The 23,159-nt window shown below is 34.9% G+C and overlaps 1 protein-coding gene across 2 annotated transcripts in view; it reads right to left on the bottom strand.

Moving 5' to 3' along the window:
* The window catches only part of KCNH5 (potassium voltage-gated channel subfamily H member 5), a 342,803-nt gene that overhangs the window by 232,203 nt on the left and 87,441 nt on the right, over positions 1-23,159 (bottom strand). For both annotated transcript variants that reach the window (XM_039864507.1, XM_039864496.1), the window contains one exon: positions 6,694-6,817. In XM_039864507.1, the coding sequence (XP_039720441.1) occupies positions 6,694-6,716 (23 nt within the window). In that variant the 5' untranslated portion in view covers positions 6,717-6,817. The remainder of the gene's footprint in view (positions 1-6,693; positions 6,818-23,159) is intronic.

Genomic DNA, 23,159 nt, shown 5'->3' on the forward strand with positions numbered 1-23,159 from the left:
CAATTAATTAGGATAAAAATCATAAAAAAAATACACTCTAATCGAATATAAAATTAAGTTACAACTAAAAAGAGACTGTTTTGGAAACTGATGTAATAATACCACTTAGGAAATATGACACAAGTTTGATTCAGCCAAAATTCTGGAGAGAAGATGAAAATCAGCAATTTTTCAAATAAACTATGAAAATCCTATTATATATTCTTCATTATTTTAGCCCTCCTAATGCTAAAATCTCCTGTCCTAAGAATATAAAGGCATTTTTAAGAAAAAAATCCCAAACTATTACCATAACACTTTTTAAAAAGATAGTCTTTTATTTCTTACATTGTTTCACTGCTATTATAAATTACTTCTACAACTGCACTGTGTGTTTGATTGGAAGGAAAAATTAGATGCACAGAAACAATCTATCTCTGCTATGATTTTAAGCAGTCATGATATAACAGACTACTGCACTTGGAGGACTATAATTCACAGACAAGTGGTATAAACTCGCTCACTCTTAGTTTCCTCATCAGTAAAATGATGATAATGTTAATATAGCCCAGAGGGTGAGATTAAAGGGATAATGCCCATGAAGTTGCAAATTAGACTGTTTTACATAATGGCTGAGTTATTACCCGAATGCTTCTTGTGGGTGAATTTAAAAGAAGGCCCTTCCAGCCCCAATCCCATTGCTTCTGCACCATTCTACGACAGGGCTTGGGCTACACTTGCTAATGGACAGGATCACTGAGTCTTAAAGGGAAATGCCCATCATTCTGTGTGCCTTCTTTGCAAGCCCATGAGGTGGAAGCATAAACCCACCCAGGGCCTGCTCCTGGATAATCTGGCCACTTCTCTTGCCACCCAAATAACTGGTAGTAAGATTTGGTCCTGGGAGTAAAGCAGTTTTCCTCGGGCCTGGGCTAAGCCATGTCCAGCTTGCCTAAGCATTTGGCAGTGTATCTTTTGTGTATATTGTGCCCTAGGAAACTTATGGAGACAGGTGCCTTTGGTTTATAACAGGATTTACTTATTCCTAGATCCCTTGTTCTGCCATCAAAATCTCACAAACGAGCCTCATTATGATACCTCACAGTAAGAATGGCTATTAGGTTGATAGACTTCCGAGGGAGAAAAGAACCTTAAAAACTGAAAAAAAATAAATAACCTAATCATGATTTACTTCATCTATCTCAATTCGCTAATGGTCAAACAATGTTCCTGGACTAAAACACTGCATTCAGTCACCACTAGAAAAAAAATATTACCATCTACAGGCTGTAGTTCACATGCTAGCAAATGCTTCATTACAGAAACCACACAGATTGACTTAATGCAGTAGGTAAATGTGGTCTTCGGCACAGAAGCAGCCACAAGAGTAAAATCATCACAAAAGTTAATGAGAGGATGGGCTGAGATCTGCAGTCAAAGGATCAAAAAAGATGCCTAAGAGAGAGGAGGAGGAGGAGGAGAATTTAGAAATAAATAAGAACGAAGCTTTTAAACTCTGAAAAAAAAAAATTTTGGAATAAATCAAAGCATTACTTTATATAGTAGATTGTGACCAAAAGTTTTCACAGCCTATTAATTTATATGGGCTTAAGAGGACTAGATAGAGTCATAAAGGTCAGACTCATGACATAATTAAGGGATTCTAGGGATAGCACTGGACATCTCTAACCTCAGAGCGTGAACATCACTGAGGCACCTCTGGTGTCCAACACTTTCCCTCAGTGCCACTGTATGAAGCAGCACCCTCAGCCAAATGGAACTAGACTGACTGAGATCCATCATGTGTAATGTGCTCTTGTTGGCTGAGATAATCTTGTGTTATACAACTACTTGTGAAATACATCCAATAAACTGTCTCTTAATATCTCTGCTTCATTCTCTAATTTGATGGCTTGGGCAAAGGATTATTAATGGGCCTTTCCAGAAAAAAAAAAAATGATTTTGAAAGCATCTATCTACTCCAATCTTCCTTACCTACATGATTGCTCTTCTCACCCCTTTATCCTAAAAACAAAAACAAAACAAAAGGAGGGGAAAAAAAAGGAGAATGGGCTTTTAAATGTTTCCAGTTAATGAAAGATAAAATGCTAAAGTGGTTTCTACCTAAACAATGAGAGTAAGTCTTGAATGTCAGGGTTTCCTAGGGGTCATAAGATAAGATCACATGCTTTAAATGCTATTGACTCAGAACCTACAATCTCCATCAAACATGCAATGTGTTTTGTGTCCTTTAATAAACAGCAAAACAATCCAAAGGCATGGAATGCAATTATTAGACAACATAATGGACTAGATTTGAAATTCTAGAAATCCTGAAGTGTCATAACAATATTTTTTTAAATTTTAGCTAAAATAAGAATGAGACAGTACATAGCATACATCACATTTATTAAAGTGGAAATTTAGATACTATTATGAAGCACAAGATGTCAGAAAACTAATATCCTCAACTCATGTGTGGTGAGAGTAAAAATAGAAGGCTACCTGACAGCAATCTGAGAGCGGTTAATTTATAAATTCCATATATATTCTACTACCTAGCAATCCTATTTCTGGGCATAGACAGAAAACTTCTCACATGGGGCCACAAGAAAAAGTGTAGGAGGATATCGATCTCCAAGTTGTTTGAGGCAGCAAAGTGTCAGAAGTTGGAGTTTATGACTAATAGAACAAATAAATAAAATGAAAGCTGGGAAGAAACTGGAGCATTATACAACAGTCAGACATAATGAAACAGATTATCACATAGCAACATAAAAAAATCTCAAAAACATAACATTGAGTGAAAAAAATAAGAAACTGTAAGTCTTACTGCATGATACATTATGTGGGTCTTAAAAAACAAACACACATGAAGTGATATTTTTTAAGAATACATATATTTAATAAACAAAAGATAGAGTAGAAAGACATAAATAAACACACTATAATAAATAACTATGGAAGAGGAAGGGGGATACGATGAAGGGGAAAAGAAATAAAAGGAAAAAAAATAAAATAGCTTGCCCACAGAGAGTAGGATAATAATATTGGGACAAACTGAGGAGTATGTCTGTTTAGATTCTTTGCACTTAATCTAATGAGGGAAGGGTTTGGAAGGACAAAAAGGAACAAACGAAGGAAGGAAAGAAGGAAGGAAGGAAGGAAGGAAGGAAGGAAGGAAGGAAGGAAGGAAGGAAGGGAGGAGGGAGGGAGGAGGAGAGGAGGAGAAGGGAGGAGGAGGAGGAGGAGGAAAGGAAGAAGGAAGGAAGGAAGGAAGGAAGGAAGGAAGGAAGGAAATCTTAGCCTCTTGATACTGTAAAATCACAAATTATTATTTTTGATTAAAATTATTGGGTGACAATTGATTAACAAAATAAGTTTCAAGTGTATCATTCAATAGTAAGTCATAAATACATTGCATTGTATGTTCACCACCCAGAGTTTTTAATTTTCCCATAAAACAATTCATATTTGAACATTTAAAAAATAGAACATTAGTCTTTACTCAGTTATTACTTTAATCTTATTGACTTTAATCCAACTAATACGAGTGGTATATAAAGGTGATTTTTTTGAGCATCTAAAGTGTCATATCTTTTCCACAAAAAATGTCATATTTTTTCCACTGATTTGTAGTTTCTTATTCTGTTATGTTTGTTTAAAACTTATCATTATTAAAATCAATAAAATTCTTTGCATTATTTACAAAGCTATCCTCAATGTCAAATAATTTATCTCTATACTCAATTGAATTTCAGTGATTCCAAAACTCTATAACTTTTTGCTGCTGTATTTATAAATGTGTACATAATCTTCTTCCTCTCTCAGTTTCCTTGTGTCTCATATTCAAAGGCTTTTATAGATTTATACAGGAAATTTGTAAACAAATGAGAATCATGTTGCAGATACTGCTTTGTAAACTGATTTTTTTGTTTAGTCGGTTGGTTGATTTTATTTTTTACTTAATAACATGTTGTTAGCTTCTTCCAGAGTTATTATCCTTCCAACATACGATTTAGAAAGTTAGGGCTTTGCCATATTTTTTAACAAATCTACTACTGGACATTTTGATTATTTTCCAATCTTCATTCTTCTAAAATATACTGCAACATAAAATGAGTATAGTTTAATTTTTAAAAGGGATGAAGAAATTTAAAAGGGGAGTACATAAAAACAAACTATGCCTCTTAGAAAACCTGATAGGGCTCAAACATCATTTGCTAGTCTTCATTGCTCTGTGACGGCATTAAACTTACTGCAATTTTTAGATTAGCTAAACATACGGGATATTTTGTGCAATCAAGTAATAACTGCTTATGTTAAGAATATTATCATTTTGAAAATAGTCTCTAAAATCGTGAAAGAGAGGTTCGAGGGAGAATTGTATACTTCTTCTCAGAGTGAAAAAGCATAACATAATCCAAAGCTCTCCTCTCTATTACCCACCTCAAATACCATAATCCTTGGGGTGAAATACAATAAATAAAAGCATGTTGTATGGAAGCACGTGAGACCTAGGTTAGGGTTTACTGTAAAACACGCCAACCCAATTCAACAAATACTGACACAAAACACTGAACTGTGTCCTAGTGCATACAAAAATGTACAAGATGGAATCTCTACTTTCAATGCATTTATAATCTGGTACTGGTGGTGGGAGGGAAAACGCAACTCTTTAAGAGGAGAGAATATGCTAATATAACATGTCAGCATTTTTTAAATGAACTCTTTTGTAGGAAAACTGCACATGCTAAAGAAAACAGCCTGAGGGTGGGGCAGATTCATGGGAAGCAAGAATAGATGGCAGCAGGACTTTAAAATATATCCAGATATGAAGAGCAATACTTCTCAAAAACGACAACAAAAGTAACAGCAAGAAAACCCCAAGGGATAAGGAAAGCTAATTTAACCATATGATGATGCCAAATGATGAACTGTGGAGAGTCAGAAGGGGAAAACCGCATCTTGTTGAGAGAATTATAAATACCTTCAGGTGGAAGATGGCATTGAAACAGGTGTTGGCATGATGATGGGATGTCCGCAGTCCAAGAAAAGGAAATGGGAGCATCTACCTACATTCTCTGAAACTCTTTATAGAGTCTATTCCACAAGTAAGATCTGTCATAAAATCTTTTCCTAATCTAAACTCTGCTGAGACATAAGAGAACAGAGACACTCAATACAAACCTTAATCTCCAAGAACTCACATCATACACCCTAGGGGAAGCGCTAGCCCAAGAGCTAATATCTACTCAACAGATAAGGCACGAAAGACATAAGTGGTCCCAAAGGGGATTTCTCAACGAGGGACCACAGTTTTTCATCATTCCATTTACCAATTTCAGATGTGAGAGTGAAGACTCAGTGTGAGAATGATGTAGTAAAGAGAAAAATGAGGATCATTTGGAAGAGGATAAATTAAAAGGATGTTTGACAGAATATTTCTCAAATCTAGCTAAGCATCAGAACCATAGAAGCTGATAGTTAAAAGTATTGATTCCTGCCCCCACCTACCCACCTTGGGTGATTCTGATTTAATAGGCTTGAGGTTAGGTAAGAAAATCTATGTCTTGTAAAACTTCTCTAAGAGATTCCTATGTGTGATCAGGTTTAGACCCCCATAATATGAAATCTTTGCCCTCCATGAAGATGCAGAATACATATATTTGTATATGCATATGTTTATCAGCATAAAAGGGTAGAAAAAAGATAAATAAATCATTGTGGGCAAATAAATAATTTATGGGCAAGTCTCTTAGCATAAAACTCTACCTCTGTTTTCTCCTCTGGAAATCAAAAAGATTTGAAATAGAAAATAATTTAGATCCCTTGTAGTTCTAAAATAACATGATTTGGGTGCTTAGATAAGTGAGATCTTTAAAGAAAAATTAACTCAAGATAAAACATCCCATCTGGCTTTATTGAAATATTGTGAAAAAGATTTCAGTTATAAATTGGTTTCTTATATAGAGTTTTCTTTTTTTATGATCTTTTTTTTTGTAATACTCTCTTTAAGCTCACAGATATGGCTCATTTTTAAAAGAATTGTTATAAATAACGTAAATGTCAGATTCTGTTTTACATAAGTCAAACAAAATAGCAACAGTACAAGGCATCAACATGACAAAGTATGTATGATTTACACGGGATGTAAGAACTTTATTTTGATGCTCTTTAATTGTTCATGAACATGTCCTACTTGGTTAGGGGTTGTTTATTTTGCTCAAGACAGTTTTGGCAGCAGGAAGTGCTGGTGCCATCAGTGGTTCCCTAATATAAGATGCTTCCTTGATCATTCAGCACCTAGAATAGTTCTCGACTCATAGGTTACAAAAAATATTTATTGAATAAATTCATAAACTCACAGATATGCAAAAATCCTTCTCTTTGCAAAAATTTTCACTAATGGCTTTTAAACCATATATTGCCATTGACAATTTAGTCTCCTTAGCATTCTAATGTAACTTTTACCTTATAGTTTTTATATGTGAGCAAGTAAGTTCTGGTGTTAATTCTACTGCGTTGTGGGGAGGATTCCTCCACACCAACAAGAAGCAATTCTTGGGACACCAGCTCGGGGTTCTATGATTCAAACATATATTTATTATAAATCACAATATCGCTGTGAGTCTAAGTCAGTTTAAGCCTTTTAACCACATTCAGCAATTAGTTAAACTTCAGAAAAGGTTCCTGAGCTGTTCTATTACCTACCTGCAAGTGCTGCTTTTCTGCATGACGTCAGCTCGATGATACCCAGAGAGTTTGCAAAAACCGTCATTACTATAAACTACAGGCCAATCTACAATCTGGGCATTTCCCAGTAAGAAACTCGATTCTAAAGAAGAAAGAAGAAAAAGGAAGATTTTTAGCTTTATTTAACAATGTACTGCTTTCAAGTAATCAAAAAAGACAAATTCATAAAGATAGACAAATGCAACTATGAATTTTTATGTTACACATAATAAAATCTATTCTTGAAATTGACATAATCAATTTAACATGATCATCAAATGCGATCTGCAATAAATAAAAGGTTTGCATTCAAACTAAAAACTCCACTGAAGAGAAGCCAGTTTATAATAGCTCTTTGCATTCAAATATATGCTAAGCTATGAAAACAAGGTACAGTTAATATTAAATAAATGTTAATAACTATAATAATTACACGTAAAAACAGGTGAGTTTATTAAGATTAGGGCTACAATCACTTCTTCACGAATTGAGAATTCAGGACTTGATAAGAGAGGCAAACTTAAATGGCTCCTCCAAAAATTCAATTAATGTATTTTTTGACATGATGAAACAAATTCTTTGTTTAAAAATTAGATTGATCTTAAGAAGTCTAATTTAAAATACCACTGAAGAATCCCTTCTTAAAATAAAATTATTCAAAGATATTATTTTCAACCACACACTACACAGAATTTGGAAACTCTTTATTCTAAATAAAGAAACATCTCTGGTCTATTTGCCAAAGTCATAAGCAATAGCTTTAGCAAATTATAGATAACATCATAAATATGTTAGCATTAAAAGGAATTAAAATTAAAATATTAAAGTATAAAAATAAAAAATTATTTTTAAATAAATATTTTAGGAGTAAAAATGTTTTTAAAAATACTTCAAAATATTTAAAATATCTACCAAAAAAATCTCCTTTGAACTCATATTCAGAGTAGTATACTAAACAGATAAATTAACTAATGAGTAGAAAACTAAGTTTAAACTCTGACTCACAGTTGGTCTTCATAAAAATAACAATAGAATTCAACATTTATTGAGTAACTGCTAAGTAAAAGGCACTAGCCTGGGTGAGGCAATAGGCTAGAATAAATAACAGTAAAACATATTTTTACTCTCGAAAAAACTTACATATTAAGAAAAACAAATATGTAACAACCAATTACAACTTGATTTAGCAAAATATATGCTAAATCAAAAAGCATAGGACAAAATATGAAAAGAAATCTGTTTCAAAGCACTAAAAACCAACCAAAAATAGAAACTGGAAAAGACAAACTCTTGAAGAAAGGGAGATACATTAAGTGAGATATTCATTTAACTGTTTTTCCCTGAGAGCACTTCCCAATACATATAGTTCATAGGTGACAGAGTTCTAACAGAAAAGTCAAAGGTCGCAATTTGGGGCGGCCAGAGCAGATTAAAGTTAATAGGGAGATTCTTTGACATATGGAGCCATAAACCTATATATAAATGTACTTCAAATCCTTCTCTGAGGCCTGAACTGTGCGTGCACAGGATAAGACTACAAAGGAACCCATCAAGTCCAGAAATGAGAAGAAGACTAAGAGGTAAGCAGAAATTTCACCAGCTCCCCAAGGCTCCAAGATAAATTTCAGAGTTCTAGTCCTATCAAGTTAGAGAAGCTTGGTAAATTTCACAAGATTTCCAGTTAGGCCACAGGAGGCCATGCTTTAGGAGTAAGAAACAAGGCCCAGGATAAAAGTCTGTGACTTGGGACTAAAATAAAAAAATGTAGAATATAAACTCTCACACACCCACACACACAAAAAAGGCTAAAATCATGACCAAGGTGATCCATCAGTAATTTGACTACCTGCTAAATAAAATGTATCCTTCTTCTAAGGAAAATAAAAAAATCTAAAATCTATACAATGTATCAAAACAATGTCCAGTATATAATTAAAAATTATCAGGCATGCAAAAAAAAAAAGAGAGAGAGAGAGAATTGTGACACTAATCAAGGGAAAGATTAGGCAATAGAGAAAGAGGTTAACATGGGAACAGAGAAATAAACAATATAATATCTGAAATAAAAAATGCATGGGATATGTTTAACGGTAAATTAGATCCTGAAAAATAAAGAACAATTTAAAAACATTTCAGTGTAAGTTACTGCAAACCGAAGCAAAAAGAGAAAAAGATTAAAGAGACAAGCAGTCTATATTTAGTTGAGTCTGGGAAAAAAAAGATAGAATAAAGCGCAAATGTTATTTGGATAAATGGTGACAAAAATTTTTCCAAACAACATGACAAATAGCAGCCAATAGATCATAGCTCAGTAAACCTCAAGCAAGATAAACAAGAAGCAAGCCACAGTAGGAAGGTAACAATAAAACTGCTGAAAACAAAAAATAAAGAAAAAAAGATACAGAGCCTCGCATAAATGGTCAACTGACTTTTTGCAAAGATGCCAAGGCAATTTAAAGGGCAAATAAGTCTTTTCAATGAACTGTGCTAAAACAACTGGATATTCATGTGAGCAGAAATTGAACTATGATCCCTACCTCACATCACACACATACACAAAAACAATTTAAAATGGATCATAGACCTAGATACAAGAATGAAAACTAAAAAGAAAACAGAAGAAAATCTTTGCAGTGGTGAGGAAGACAAAAATTTCTTAGATAAGACTCATATAAAAATCGTCATAAAAGCAAGTATTATTAAATAAATTAGACACAATCAAAATTAAAATAAACTGCTCAATCAAGGACACTGTCAAGAAAATGAAAAGGAAATCCACAAACCAAGAGAAAACATTCACAGTACAGATAGATAGCTGAGAAAGAACTCCTATCCAGAAAACAAAAAAAATCCTACAAAAGGACAAATGACTTATATAACAAAATAAGCAAATGACTTGAAAACATTTCACAAAAGAATATATACAATGGCCAATAAGCACAAGAATAAGAAGCTCACCATCACCAAGCATCAGGAAAATATAAACTAAAAGCACAATGATAATAATACATCACTGCTCAACCACTAGAGTAGTTATAAAGACTAATAATATAAAATGTTGATGAAAATGTGGAACAACTCAAACTCTTTAAAATTTGCTAGTGCAAATATAAAATGGCACGATCACTTTGGAAAATTGTTTCTTGTAAAGTTAAATATTCAACTATGACCCAGAAATTTCACTCCTAGGCATTTACTCAAGTGAAATGAAAATGTGTTAACAAAAAGACTTGCAAAAAAATGTTCACATCAGATCTATTCATAGTAGCCAAAAATTGAAAACAATGCAAATGTCCATCAACAAGAGATTGTATTTAAAACTGTAGCATATTCATATTCAACTGTGGGATAGTAGAGGGGCTAGCAAGAAAGAGGCAAAAATAAACTTTCTTGCAAAGGTCATTTTTCTTTACCTGCATAAAGGTATAAGTTACACGGGCAATATGCATTTGTCAAAAGTAACTGTACTGTACACTTAAGATTTGTGTATTTTACCTCATATAAATCATACCTCAAATTTAAAAGAAAACACAGGAAGACAAAGGAACAGAGAATCAAAAGTTTTAGGAAAACAGCAGCATTTGAGCTAAACCTTAGCTATGAGAACAGTAATATGACCCTTCCTTGGTACATAGGGTGGTTAAAGTGGAGATTAAAATAGCTTATATACACAAAAATGCTTCATAAAGTATAAATTCTACATGGTCTTTTATATATAGCATCAATCATAAATATTTATAATACAATCATCAGAAATTAACTTCTTTCCCCTCCTAGCGCAGGCCAGTTTACCCTACCTAATCCATGTTCCTCACTTCATGCCTACGTAACTGTGGCAGGCCACACAGATAATTGCATGCTCTCCTTGCTTCAATTCATCCTGATATTCAGTCTGGCTTTCACACTACTGTTCACTATCTCCCTGAAGCCCTACCTCCATCCTACCATTCTTCATTTAGATCAAGACTCCCAATTAGTTACATCATCGAATCCTCTCCCAGATTTTCAAAGCCCTCTGAAATTCAGTCTCACCCTCCCTACCTATACAAATATATTTCTCATTACTCCTAAAGTCCATACTACTGCAGTTAGGCCAGTTTCCTCATTATACCACCAAGATATATTCACTCATGATACCTACTGTCCACTCAAAACACTTCCTCCATCCTTCTGCCTATCAAAACTTTTAAGAACCAGCTCAACTCTACCTTCCCTATGGCACATTCACTGAGTACCACTAAGCTATATTCCCCTCTGGTTACCACCATATCTATCTCCAGCCTTTCGAGAAAAAACTCACTGTTCCCTCTTCACATTGATTCCATCTCTTCAGCTCCTATTCACTCAACTAACTCCTCTCTGGCTTCTGTCTTCACCACTCCAAGACAGCCAGGATCACCAATAACTTCTCCATGTCATCAAATCCAAAGGATGCTTTTTACTCATTTCACCTGACAATTTACAAGCCTTGGTAACTATTCTCTCCTTGAAAATTTCTCAATCATTAGCTTTCATTGAATAATAGTCCCCTGTTTCTCTAGACACTCCTCCATTTCCTTTGCAGGTTCAGAATTCTTCATCCATTGAGTATATATTAGAATCTGTCCGCATCAGCTTTTCTTATACTTTCACCTATCTCCATAGATTTGGTAACTCATCATTTTATATCTCCAAACCAAACTTCTTCCATAAATGCTAGATCTTGATATCCAAGTTGACCTCTCCTTTTAGATATCTTAAATGTACCTCAGTAGAATATGCCCATGACGTTTCATTCCTCCAAATCAAATGGTTTTCCAGTGTTTCCTATCTTAGATAATAGACTCATCATCCATGCAATTGTGGAAACCAGAAATTCAGAAGCCATCTTTCAACATCCTTCTCATTACCGCTATATCTAATCCATTACCAAATCATTTTTATCTCTTAGACCTTGCAAGTCTCTCCATGTTCTCTGGATCCTCACTATCATCTCCCAATTTCAAGCTTCCCTCACCCCATGCCCCTCCCCCGGACCATTCCAAAAGCTATCTAGATGGTTCGCTATCTAGATGGTTCACTCTGATCCTTTCTCTGGGATTTCTTCAATGGATGGTCTGCACTGAAGCCAGACAGGTCTTTTTAAAATTCACATTGGCTCATGTCTCCTCCCTGCTTTAACACCCATCGATAGCTTATCATGGCTCTCAAAATGCTCACATCCTTTCCATGGCTTATTATGACCTCGAAGTCTGCTAAACTTCAGCATTCTGTCCCTTGCCCTGAGTATGATAGCCACACTGATTTTTCTTGTATTCTTGTAAACTTGAAGTTCTCTCCCACTGTAAGAACTTTTAACTTGTCATCCTTACTGCCTAAACGCCATTCTTTTCTCCCGTCATCTAGTGGACATCTGTATTTATTTAGATCTTAACTCAGTTGTCATGACTTCAGTGAATCTTTCCCTAAGGGTGGAGCTCTCAAGAATGGGATTAGTGCCTTTTTAAGAGTCACAAGAGAGCTTGCTTCCTCCGCTCTGCTCTCCACCATGTGAGGATACAATGAGAAGTCAGCATTCTGCAACCAAAAAGAGGGTTCTCACCAGAACTTGACCATGCTGGCACCCTGATCTCAGACTTCCAGCCTCCAGAACTATGAAAAATAAATTTCTGTTGTTTATAAGCCACACAATTTATGGTACTTTGTTATAGTAGCCCAGATACACTAAGACATTCATCAGTCAATCTTAGGGAAACCAGTTCTGATTGGTCCTCACAGCTCTTAGCATACCAAGAGCCATGAACCCTGGAAAACTGAACCTTCCTTGGGATCCAGACTGTTCCAGTCCTTGAAGATGTTTACAAACATTTCATGTCCAAATAGATCAAATATACCATATGTTCTGGCATGCAGGGCCTAATAATCAGGTTGTATCCCTACCAGGTGGCAGTGGCCCATTACAACAATTTGAAAACTAGACCTCCACACATGTGCAGATTCTGGAATGGATCTCTGCAAGGGGCTGTCTTGAAAACACCTCATTATATTATTTCAAATCGATCCAGTATCCTCTCAGAAACTGACACAAAATAAAATAAGCACTTTTCCCTCAAGGGTTAGAAGGTCGAAAACTAAATCACAGGCCCTAATTCAAAATGGTCCACTAGGAATCACGAGTGTTTCTCAATTTTGACAGCACGTCCAATAGGGACGGAGGCTGAGGAGGACTGGAGGGGGCCGCTGGAGTTATTCATTCCAGTCCTCATCCCTCAAAGATTCTGTCTTAGTTGGTCTTGGAGTGAGATCCAGGCATCCATACTTGTTCTCAAATCTTCCCAGGTGGATCTAATGTGCAGTCAAGGCAGAGAAGCACTAATTCACTGCTGCAACAATTCCCAAATGCTGACGGCCATAGTAGAATCTTATAATGAGTGTCAAAAACACAGATTACTAAATTCCAGTGCAGGCACACTGAACAGACTCCCTCAGAGAGGAACACAAAAATATAGCCATGGAGGAAAGTCTTATGCTCAGCCAGGTTAGGAAAACTTTGATCTAGTGCCTTGCTACTCAAAGTGTAGATCAGTATCAACTGGGAGCTTAGTAGCAATGCAGAATCTAGGACCTACCCCAGAACCTGCTTTTTAACAAAACCATGAGGTGACCCCTCAAGCTCATTAATGCGCTCATCTTGTGAATCCTTTCCTTCTTTTTAAGGATGGGAAAGCAGACCAGGAAAATTAAAGTACCCATTGAATTTAGGAAAAGGGTGTCTGGTAAAGGAAAAACACAGACCAGGCCTCACTGACTAAGATTTTCTATTATATCACACTATATTTCTAAACCGCTACCTAAGCTTTTGTTTTGCTGTAACATAAAGGAAGCACTTTCTCTTTACCGTGCTATTTCTTCAGACACTAGGAAAATAACTACATTCAACTTAATACCACTGCATATATTAATATCCCATTTCTATAGGAGATCATACCAACCATGAAGTCAATAATCCTGCCTGATAGAAATTTCTGGAAGAGGTTATATTAAGTAAATTAAAATAATATAAAAGTATGCGAAATGCTTCCTCCCTTTCTGCAGCAATTCCAGGAAAAAAAAATGTCTTCCTGAGTTACTCCAATATGACCTGTATGTGACATGATTGGACAGCTTTTTTTGTTCTGTGTTTTACAAAAACTGTGTATTCATAAACTTCATGGACATTAACAATGGTTAATTTCCTTTATGGGGTGGGGAGTGTTAAACCTCTATCTTTTCCTCTCTCTCTCTCCTGCCCTCCCTTCCATCTTTTTTTATGCAAATGACCCTATAGAGATATATTTCAGAGCACTAGCACAGAGAAGTTTTAAGATATTTTAAGAAGTGCTAAAACACACAAAAGAATTCTAGAGTACTGACAAAGACAGAAGACATGGAGTAGAGGTAAAGGGAAAGAACTTCATAAAAAGAAGCTGAAACACAAAACACTTTCACTAATTTATAGTTTTTCCAAGATCTAGGGATGCTTCTGAGGAAAGTTAGCCTGATTTTCCCTCTGAGGGTATTCCTTTAGTCCTATCTTTGGGGAAGCACACCAGCCAAAAGTCATCACTCTTATTCTGAAAGCCTTACAACCTGTGCACAGAGTTCCAGCAGTAAAGGTGAAGTGCAGGCAGAAACCGGAAACCTGGCTGAGAGCTATTTCAAGCTGCTCTTCCAGATGACCGGTAGGGCCTCCATGAGGAAGGACTTGAGTGCAGGTGAGTTCAAGCTCTAAGTGTTACCCCAATCTCCACAATCCTCTGATTCAAAGAGCTAAAGAATGCACAGTCCAAAAACCAGTGACCAAGAAGAGAAATTTGAAGCTTAAAAAGCAACACAATAATATCCACGTAACAATCACTAATGTTTTCTAAAAGGGATTGAATGAAGAGGGCATTTAACAATGCTGAGTGTCAAATATTCATTATAAAGTTGGGTTTTGGTTTGAGATTTTGGTTTAGTCAAAAATTTACTTTGTTTCTCATCTGAATCAGCCTCTTATTAAAATCTGAAGCTACATGTTTCTCTTCCACAAGAACTACCAGACGGACTAAGCTAATTACCTGGCCTGTGATACTCTTTTCTGAAGATCTGTAAGTAGAATACAAAAATCATCTCTGTACACAGTCACACTAAGCCCCCTTTGGCTGCACTGTTTTACTTCACGGAATGAAAGTAGAGCTAGATGACAAAGTGATGGTGCCGGCGATCTCCAGAGCATCACTCCAATCTGGCTGTCTTCCAGTTATCCCCATCTCAGGAAAATCTTCTGTACCTCTGTCTATATCCAGATGCTTGAGCCAAAACCCTGAAAGTCATTCTTCTCACCTCTTCATTCATGCCACCCAGTTCATCACTAAACCCAAATAATTCTACTAACAAAACATGTCAGTTCCATCCACTTCTGCCCATCTCTGCTGCTGTCATCCCAGGTCAACTCACCATCATCTCTTGCCTGAACAATCAGAACAGTTGCCTAGAGGGTCCCCTAACTTCATCCAACTCAACTTGTCATTACACATCAAGTAACCCATGTAGCCAGGAGATCTGTCTACTGCACTTGAAATATAATGCAAAAGCCTTACCCAGAATAGCCAGGCCCCTAATTATCTCTCCATCCATTTTACGAACCTTTCTCTTCTTTTACCTGCTTCGATGCAACTACCCTGGACTTTAAGCATCACACACTTAGCCGCTCGTTTTCTCTTTTTCTCCTCAAGGCTTTTCACATGTTTTCTCTTTGTGCCTAAAATATTCTTCTGCCTATTTAACTATCCAGTTACCTCTTACTTTAGGTGTTAATTTAACACTACTTCCTTAGAAAGGCCTTCCCTGACACCGCCTCCTAATCGAAATTAGTCTGTCACACCTCATCACAGCATCCTCCCCTTTTCCTTCAAAATACTTACCATAATCTATAATTATATATTCAATATGAACTTTCTGAATGTCTGTCTCCCTACCAGACTCCAAGTCCCAGATCAAGGATCATGTCTGTTTGTCATCACACACCACAAATGTTCATCAAATGAGTAAAACAAATATAAAAATCCTGATTCTTATTAAAGTCATACAGCAATAAATAATTATTAGAGCAATGCTAGACATTGTCGAGAATATAGATAAGAACAGCACTAGCTTTTTTCTTCAAAGAAGTGACAATTCTGTTAAAAAAAAAAAAAAAAAATAGGTGTTCCTAAGCAGATTTCCCTGAACTCTAGAAACTTATGTATTTAAATCATAAAGCGTATATAATTTTTTAAACTTGTCTTCTGGGTGAGCAATATCTATACATTTAAGTTTCTTAGAACAGTAACAAAACGAACAACCCGTGAAGCACATATAACACATTTTATTTGGGTTAAATAATGTCCTGGCACAGATGGCTAAACAGAAGCATAATTTATATGTCATGCCCACATCCACAATGTTGATTCCTGGTAGGTGTATTGCCCACTTCCAATATGTCTATATATATGAAAATAGAGAGAGAGAGAGGGAAAGAGAATATATGTGTGTGTGTGTGTGTGTGTGTGTGTATAGACACATACACATACACTTTGTACCTTTCACAATGAGACTATTAATTATATAATAATATTGGCAACACTAAGCAGATCATCACTGTGGGAGTTTGAAATATGCACAAAATATCTGTTAATTTATTCAAATTTGTTCAGCTGTCATCAAAGTTAAAAATATGCCTTCACTTTTCATCTTCTTCAAGATCAAAGGAACATTTCTAAGTTTCTGTGCTTTGTAAGACATTATTTTTCAACCTAGCCAAAGTGGTTCAGAACACATGAGAAACTTTATATTTCCGAAATTCTAGTGGTAGGAATAGTAGCAATTTTGTTATAGAAATATTTCTACACACTCATACAAAAAGAATATTCAACAATGCAAAGTTTCTACTCTTAATACTTGGTGTTTTGTTCATGGGTTTCTAAAAAGTATACTGGTCAAAATCATTAGAAGGAAAACATAACTAATAATGGCCCATAGGATTCATAATCTCAAAATACAACAGAAAACTTTTACCTGAATATAGATAATGACAATTTTCTACTGGATTTTATTACAATAAAATTTCTTAAGATATCTAAAGCTATAAGACATTCACTAATTATATAATCTTGGATTAGAGCTAAATCAGTCAACATGTGTTTATCAGGAGGAAAAAGTATTACATATTTAATGATTAAGCATCACTTTTCAATCCTGCAAATAAACAAACCTTGTTTTTGCAAATGAGTTGCATCTGTTCTGAAGGGCTTATGCCTTTTCTTTGAAGTTAACCTTTTAAGGCAATCAAATACTAATGATAACTAATGAAGAATTTCAATTAAAAGACTAGCCTAACCTGTATATCTGGTAGAAAAACAGAAGCGAGGCTTTCTGAATACATTTACAATCTAATTTATTTTGTAAATTTAAAATCTAATTTATTTTGTCCTATTTTTTTTTTAATTTCTACTATCTATGCACTAGATGCTAATTGTTTAAGATCATAAATTCAACTCATTCCTCATTTGGCCAAATTTCACTGGGCCAGTTACAAAAAGAAGCTGACATTTCTACCACCTTCTTCGGATTCTCCAAGCACTGCCAGTGAAGAGAAATGATGTTTCTTTGGCTCCAAGTAGTAGTTTCTTGCTGGGTAAAAGAGGGATATTTGTTTGTTTGGTTGGGTTTTTTTCCTCCAAATAAAATAAGCACCTGGTAAAGTGAATCCAAATGCTTTTAAGCTCAGATCCTCCACCAGTTTATGAAAGTCTCCACAGTCAATACTTTGCTTTCTTCAGGAAAAAAAAAATCTCCCTAACATAACCTTACCTAGAGGAAAAGAGAAAAAGGTGAATATTTATTCAGCCCTTACTATGATGAGGCGCAGTGCAAGATCCACTACATTTGTGGTTCTTTTGAATTTTTCCAGCAATATTGCAAGGTAATTATTATAATATTGGAGAGCCCTAGTATGTCACTGTAGGTAAGGGCAAAGCCAGGACAGGAGTCTTTTTCTTCAAGGTGGAAACGCCTTTGCTCTATTGAGAGCACTGTTCTCTGAGCTTGTGAATACCACCACAGAGTTCCAGAAAGATTACCAGTTAACTTGACTATGGTTGCTCTAGTAGAAGAGAGACTGCTTTAGGAATGAATGAGGAGAATGTCACACCTTCCATTCCTCATTCTCAGAGGAGATACTTTGTTCCCAAGCCCAGCTCTTTTCTTATGACCTGAAATTCTTTCTTTGGTCATCATATTTACATACACTGGCTGCATATGATGTCAGTTATGGACCTGTTTCATGCTCTGAGATGAGTCATTATAGTAAACAGGCGTAAACTCACTTATTCTGCACACAGCACTTGTTGAAGGTACAAAAGAAGTATATTGCAAAATTCTTATCCCTAAAGATTGATAACATAATTATACCTCAACACCTTTGACAGAAATAAGGAAATACCAGAGAAACTAAGTCTATTTGAAGACAAAACTAACGATATATTCAATTCTGGCCACAATGAGTTTTAGGTGGCTTGTGCGGAGTGCAGGAAGAGAAATTCCATAGGCCACTGGAAACACGGGACTGGAGCACAGAGTGATTAAAGCAAGCACAGAGCAGAAGCCTACTCTGAAAAGAAGGGCGAAGATGTAAGAAAGACAGTTGAAGGCGGAACCTGGATGCCTCTTCATTCTTCGGAAGGAAGGAGAGGAGAAGGAGGAGAGAAAGAACAGAAGGAGAGGAGGGGAATAAAGGAATAGAAAGGGAATAGGAAGAGAACCCAGAAAAAGAACAGGAGAACGTGTAAAGATATGAAATCCAAAAGATGAACATGGATGTGGAGAAGGTAGGAGTGCACAGTCTCAAATCCTGCAAACCCAGAAAAATGTGGACAAATAAAAGGCCTTTGGATTCACAAGAAGGATGCTCACTTGTAACCTTCTAGGAAGCTTCGACATTATGGTATAGACAGAAATCAGTTGAAAAAAGATGCAAAAGGAAATGGTGACCAAGTTTTAGAGGCATCAACTACAGATGGTGCAATCAAAGATTTAAACGTCTGAATGATAAAAATAACTAACAGCACTGATACTGACTGATATTGTTATGTACCAGACACTGTTCTCAGCACTTTGCACATATTACCTCATTTAATCCTCACTTCAACACCGTAAGTTAGTTAGTATTGTATTTTACAGAGGAGAAAACTAGGTACAGTTAAATAAGTAGCAGAGCTAGTAAGCATGAGAGCCAGGAGTCCAATGCATTCTCCAAAACCTAGGCTCCAAACCAAAGTGTACAGTGGCCCCAAATAAAAAAGGGAGACGCGTCATTTTTATCATTGTGTTCATTATGCATCCCCAGGGCTTATATCAGTGCCTAGTACACAGTAGGCACTCCATAAATTTTTGTTGCATTAATGATTAATTAGAAAGAATATGAAGGTCAAGCAAAAGGATGGGAGCTGTTTTTAGGGGACTTTATTCTGGGACTATTTAACCCTCATGGAAGAATTCCTCTATTCTCTCAATGCTATAAATATATGAAAATAAACTCATTGTGCTTTAATTTGCCCCAAATAAAAAATGCTAGCAGAAAAGACTTACAGAAAAGATCAGAATAAAGGTTAACTTTTCCCCTCAATTCAAGTGAATTGTTTGATTTTCACTTAAATGGTGATCTGAGGCTGGCCCTGCAGTCTCTAAATAGCCAAATTCCACTGGATATGGCAGCTGCTCCTCAAGGCTTAACTCACTCCAAAGATACTTAAACTGGTAAGGATTGATTCACAGTGATAAAACTTACCATCAGTAACCTGTAACTGGAAAATTGTAATGAAAAGTAATTTAATTAGAATCCACAAATTTCTAAACAGTTCTTTCCTGTATAAAATAGTGCAGCTTTTAGGCTCTTGGAGATTAGAACAAAAGTGATAGAAAATATTTCAGGCGTACATCAAGTTCGAATAGGAGAAGAGCAGATCGCTTATAACTGCACCTCTCATGCTCTCATGAGACCCATTTGACTGGCCCTCTACCATGCAATTTTCATTTTCAGATATGTGCACTGATTAAGTATTTTAAAATACACAATTATTTATACCCGCTTACTAGATTTAATCACTATTGCTTTGGGAGGAAATCAATTACAGAGTTGTCTAATTTAGGAGACAAAATCAAAAAGCATTTATTCAACTAGTACTTAGTTCTATGTGCTCTTCACAGTGGAGGGTATAAAGTATGTGTAAGATATAATTAATATCCTTACGGAGCTTAGTTCACATACCAACATTTTCATGACTTTCCAGTTGAATGTCATTACTTTGAGAAACTGCTATGATTGTGTGCTTAAGCTCAGATCTCGAATCACTTATCCCTTGAAATCAATAAGGAGTTCGTACACAGTACTTGTATTTCTTTCATGGGACCAGACCCCAAGAAAGATAGAAGTTCACTTCAATAAAATTTCAAATAGCTTTTCAATCACTCTTTCTTTCTAAATTATTTTGCTTTTCATTTAATTTTCTTACCTTTTTCCATGTGAAAACTTAACATATCACAAAACTACTATCTGGGATGTATACTCTCTCTCTTGGATGATAACCGCATACAAGCAAATACTAAAATAATATCTCAACTACACACTGATTTATGTGACAATATTATTACTGCTCCTCATTCAAACAAATATTTTCAAAACTAAGCCTTTCCAGTATTAACTTCTATATTATATAAAATGAGGATATTAAAATGATTCTTTTTAGTCATTCCTTGGTGATGCAAAGGAGTCATATCACAAATTAATCTAAAGTATTTGGTGGAATATACTGAGGATTTTTTTTTTCATCTTTATTGAGGTAGAATTGACAAATAAAAATTGTATATATTTAAGGTGTACAACTTTATGTTTTCAGATACATATACTTGTGAAATGATTATCACAGTTAAAAGAATTAACATATCCATCACCTCACATAGTTATCATTTGTGTGTGTGTGTGACAAGAACATAAGGCAGTATTTTTAAAATTCTACTCTGCTATTGGCAAAGGAAAATGTTTATAAATATCCATTTCTCAGAGCACATGAAGACTACTTTCTTTAACCTCAATTTCCACCACAATTGCCACTGGTTTTTGTTTGTGGCTTGTTATTCATGTCTATCTGATTTCACAACATAGTTCTTTTAGTCATAAATTGCTATGTGGCATATTTTAATTTTCTCATTAAAATTAATTTTTAGGACATTTCAAAGCATCTCTCAACATGTACTTTTGAACTCTACCAAAAAGAAAAAGACAAATCCCTAAAACCAAGATTCAGGCTTGCTGATTAATAGGAAACGAAATCTCTTAAAGTAATATTATCTCTAATCACATTTTTGGAGAGCTTAATAAGTTTGGGAAACTTTGAAAAATATTTTTTTAGTTCTTTATTTTATTTTAAAAGTCTGAATAACATCACAATACTAGAATCATGTCCTAGGTAACTAAATCACTGTGAACTATCTTTCAGTAAAATCAAAGCACTATCAATTTAATTATATCAAGATATCTGCCAAGGGACAATTTTTTGGAAATACAAAATATATATTCATCCTCACAGTATGAACATTATTTATATGGCATTTTTCTGCAAAACTTTGTATTTCATATATATTACCATCACACCCAATGGCTTATTATAATAAAAATTTGTTTATCTGCTAAAGTAAATGTTCTACTAGTCTAAAATGTATTGAAATTTATTTCTTTATGTAAACTATTTGTATTGATATCATAATTCATTTAGTCACAAAACACTGGTCATCAACTAAAATAAGATTGTAATAATTAAAAGAAAAAAAATACCTTTCTTTGTTTTACTTCTCTGTGTCTTATGCTTTAGATATTTTCTTCCAAAAGTAACAACTAACTACATTGATTTTAATCTCCAATCATACTTGAGGGAAAAAGAAAACAGAAGAGATTAACTACTTGGTTCACCTGTGACAGAACCTATAGTGACCTCTTGTGGTAAATCCTAACCTCAGAGCTTTGAAGAACAATATGTAACTTTTTCCCTGACTAGACACTGGAAAATGTGGACTCATTGTTCCTCTATGCTAGCAAACAGCTGTTGTTAACAATGAAAGTCAAAGATAAATATTGACTAAATTAAAAGATTTCTTTTCGGAATCTACTCAGTCATTGCCAATTAAAATAATCCTACATGCTCCCTTCTATCAAAAAATACTGTTTTATATGGTTCTGTTAGTAAGGCAGTTAAAAGATAACTAGGTGCATGGATTTCATACACACCCTACTTCTGGAATCAAGCAAAAGATAGACAAATAGGGCAAACCTAGTGAAGACAATAGAATCCTGGGATAAACAGCTCTTTAGTCAGGAAAGCACTGCATTTGTTATATAACACAGTGTGGGCTCTAAAGCAAGAGACAATCCTCTGGCTTATTTATAAATATAATCTAGGAATTGTCAGTATAATTTAAACCTCTATTATATTTTAAAAGTGTAAGCGATACACTGTAAGACCTGGGTAAACCAAGGCTTCTAAAACACCATGTGGTTTTATCATGAGTTTTCATGTGGTTTTAATATTTCCTGGATAGCAGTTTCGATGTTAAAGAAAATCTTTTAAGAAAAAACTTCAAGAACTTTATACCAGAAAAATACATTTTTCATCATTTATTTTACATTGGATTATTAAAAGTTATTATTCCTTTTTTGCTTTGTTTTTAAATCACTAGTTCTCTCTCTATTTCATCTTCTATAGGTTCTCCTTTAAAATCTCTTTTTATAAATATTAATTATAGCACAAAAATAGGTTCGGATATTCCTATAAGAAAGAGACAGCTGAGTAAAGAAAGTGCTTGTGCAACCTAGGTATCTTGAGCAGAATGGGAAACTGAGTATACTGAATCTCTTCTCTTGAAAGTTAAATGGTTCATAAGATACTGCCTCCTCTGTTTTCTTCTTTCCTGAGCCTATTTTCTCTAAAGAGAAAAACATTTCTAGTTTTTCATGTTTAAAATATATTAAAGAACAAAAATTTCTAATAAAAATACATTATTTTTGAAGTTATAATTTTTCAAATGGCAACATATTTCACCATTACCCAAACTAACCGTTTATGCCTATTTATCAAGGAATCAAAGACAACATATGAATAAAGTGTGCTGCCCAAAGACATAATCAGATTGAAGGTCTTTGAAATGTTTTGTTTTGTTTTTTGAATATAAGATTTCACCCAATAGTCCTAAAACTGTTGCTTTATTTCAGCTACTTTCCCTTTACCCACAAGCTTACTGCTCCCTACAGCCCAATATATATTGATGAATAGCTTGCATAAATAATTAAAATTTAAACAAGGGAAGATAGCCTAATAATGTTCCAGACACAGATACAGTCAATAAGCACTTTGGGC

The sequence above is a fragment of the Pteropus medius genome, unplaced genomic scaffold (genome assembly GCF_902729225.1).
Source record: "Pteropus medius unplaced genomic scaffold, Ma_sr-lr_union100, whole genome shotgun sequence".
Lineage (NCBI taxonomy): Eukaryota > Metazoa > Chordata > Mammalia > Chiroptera > Pteropodidae > Pteropus > Pteropus medius.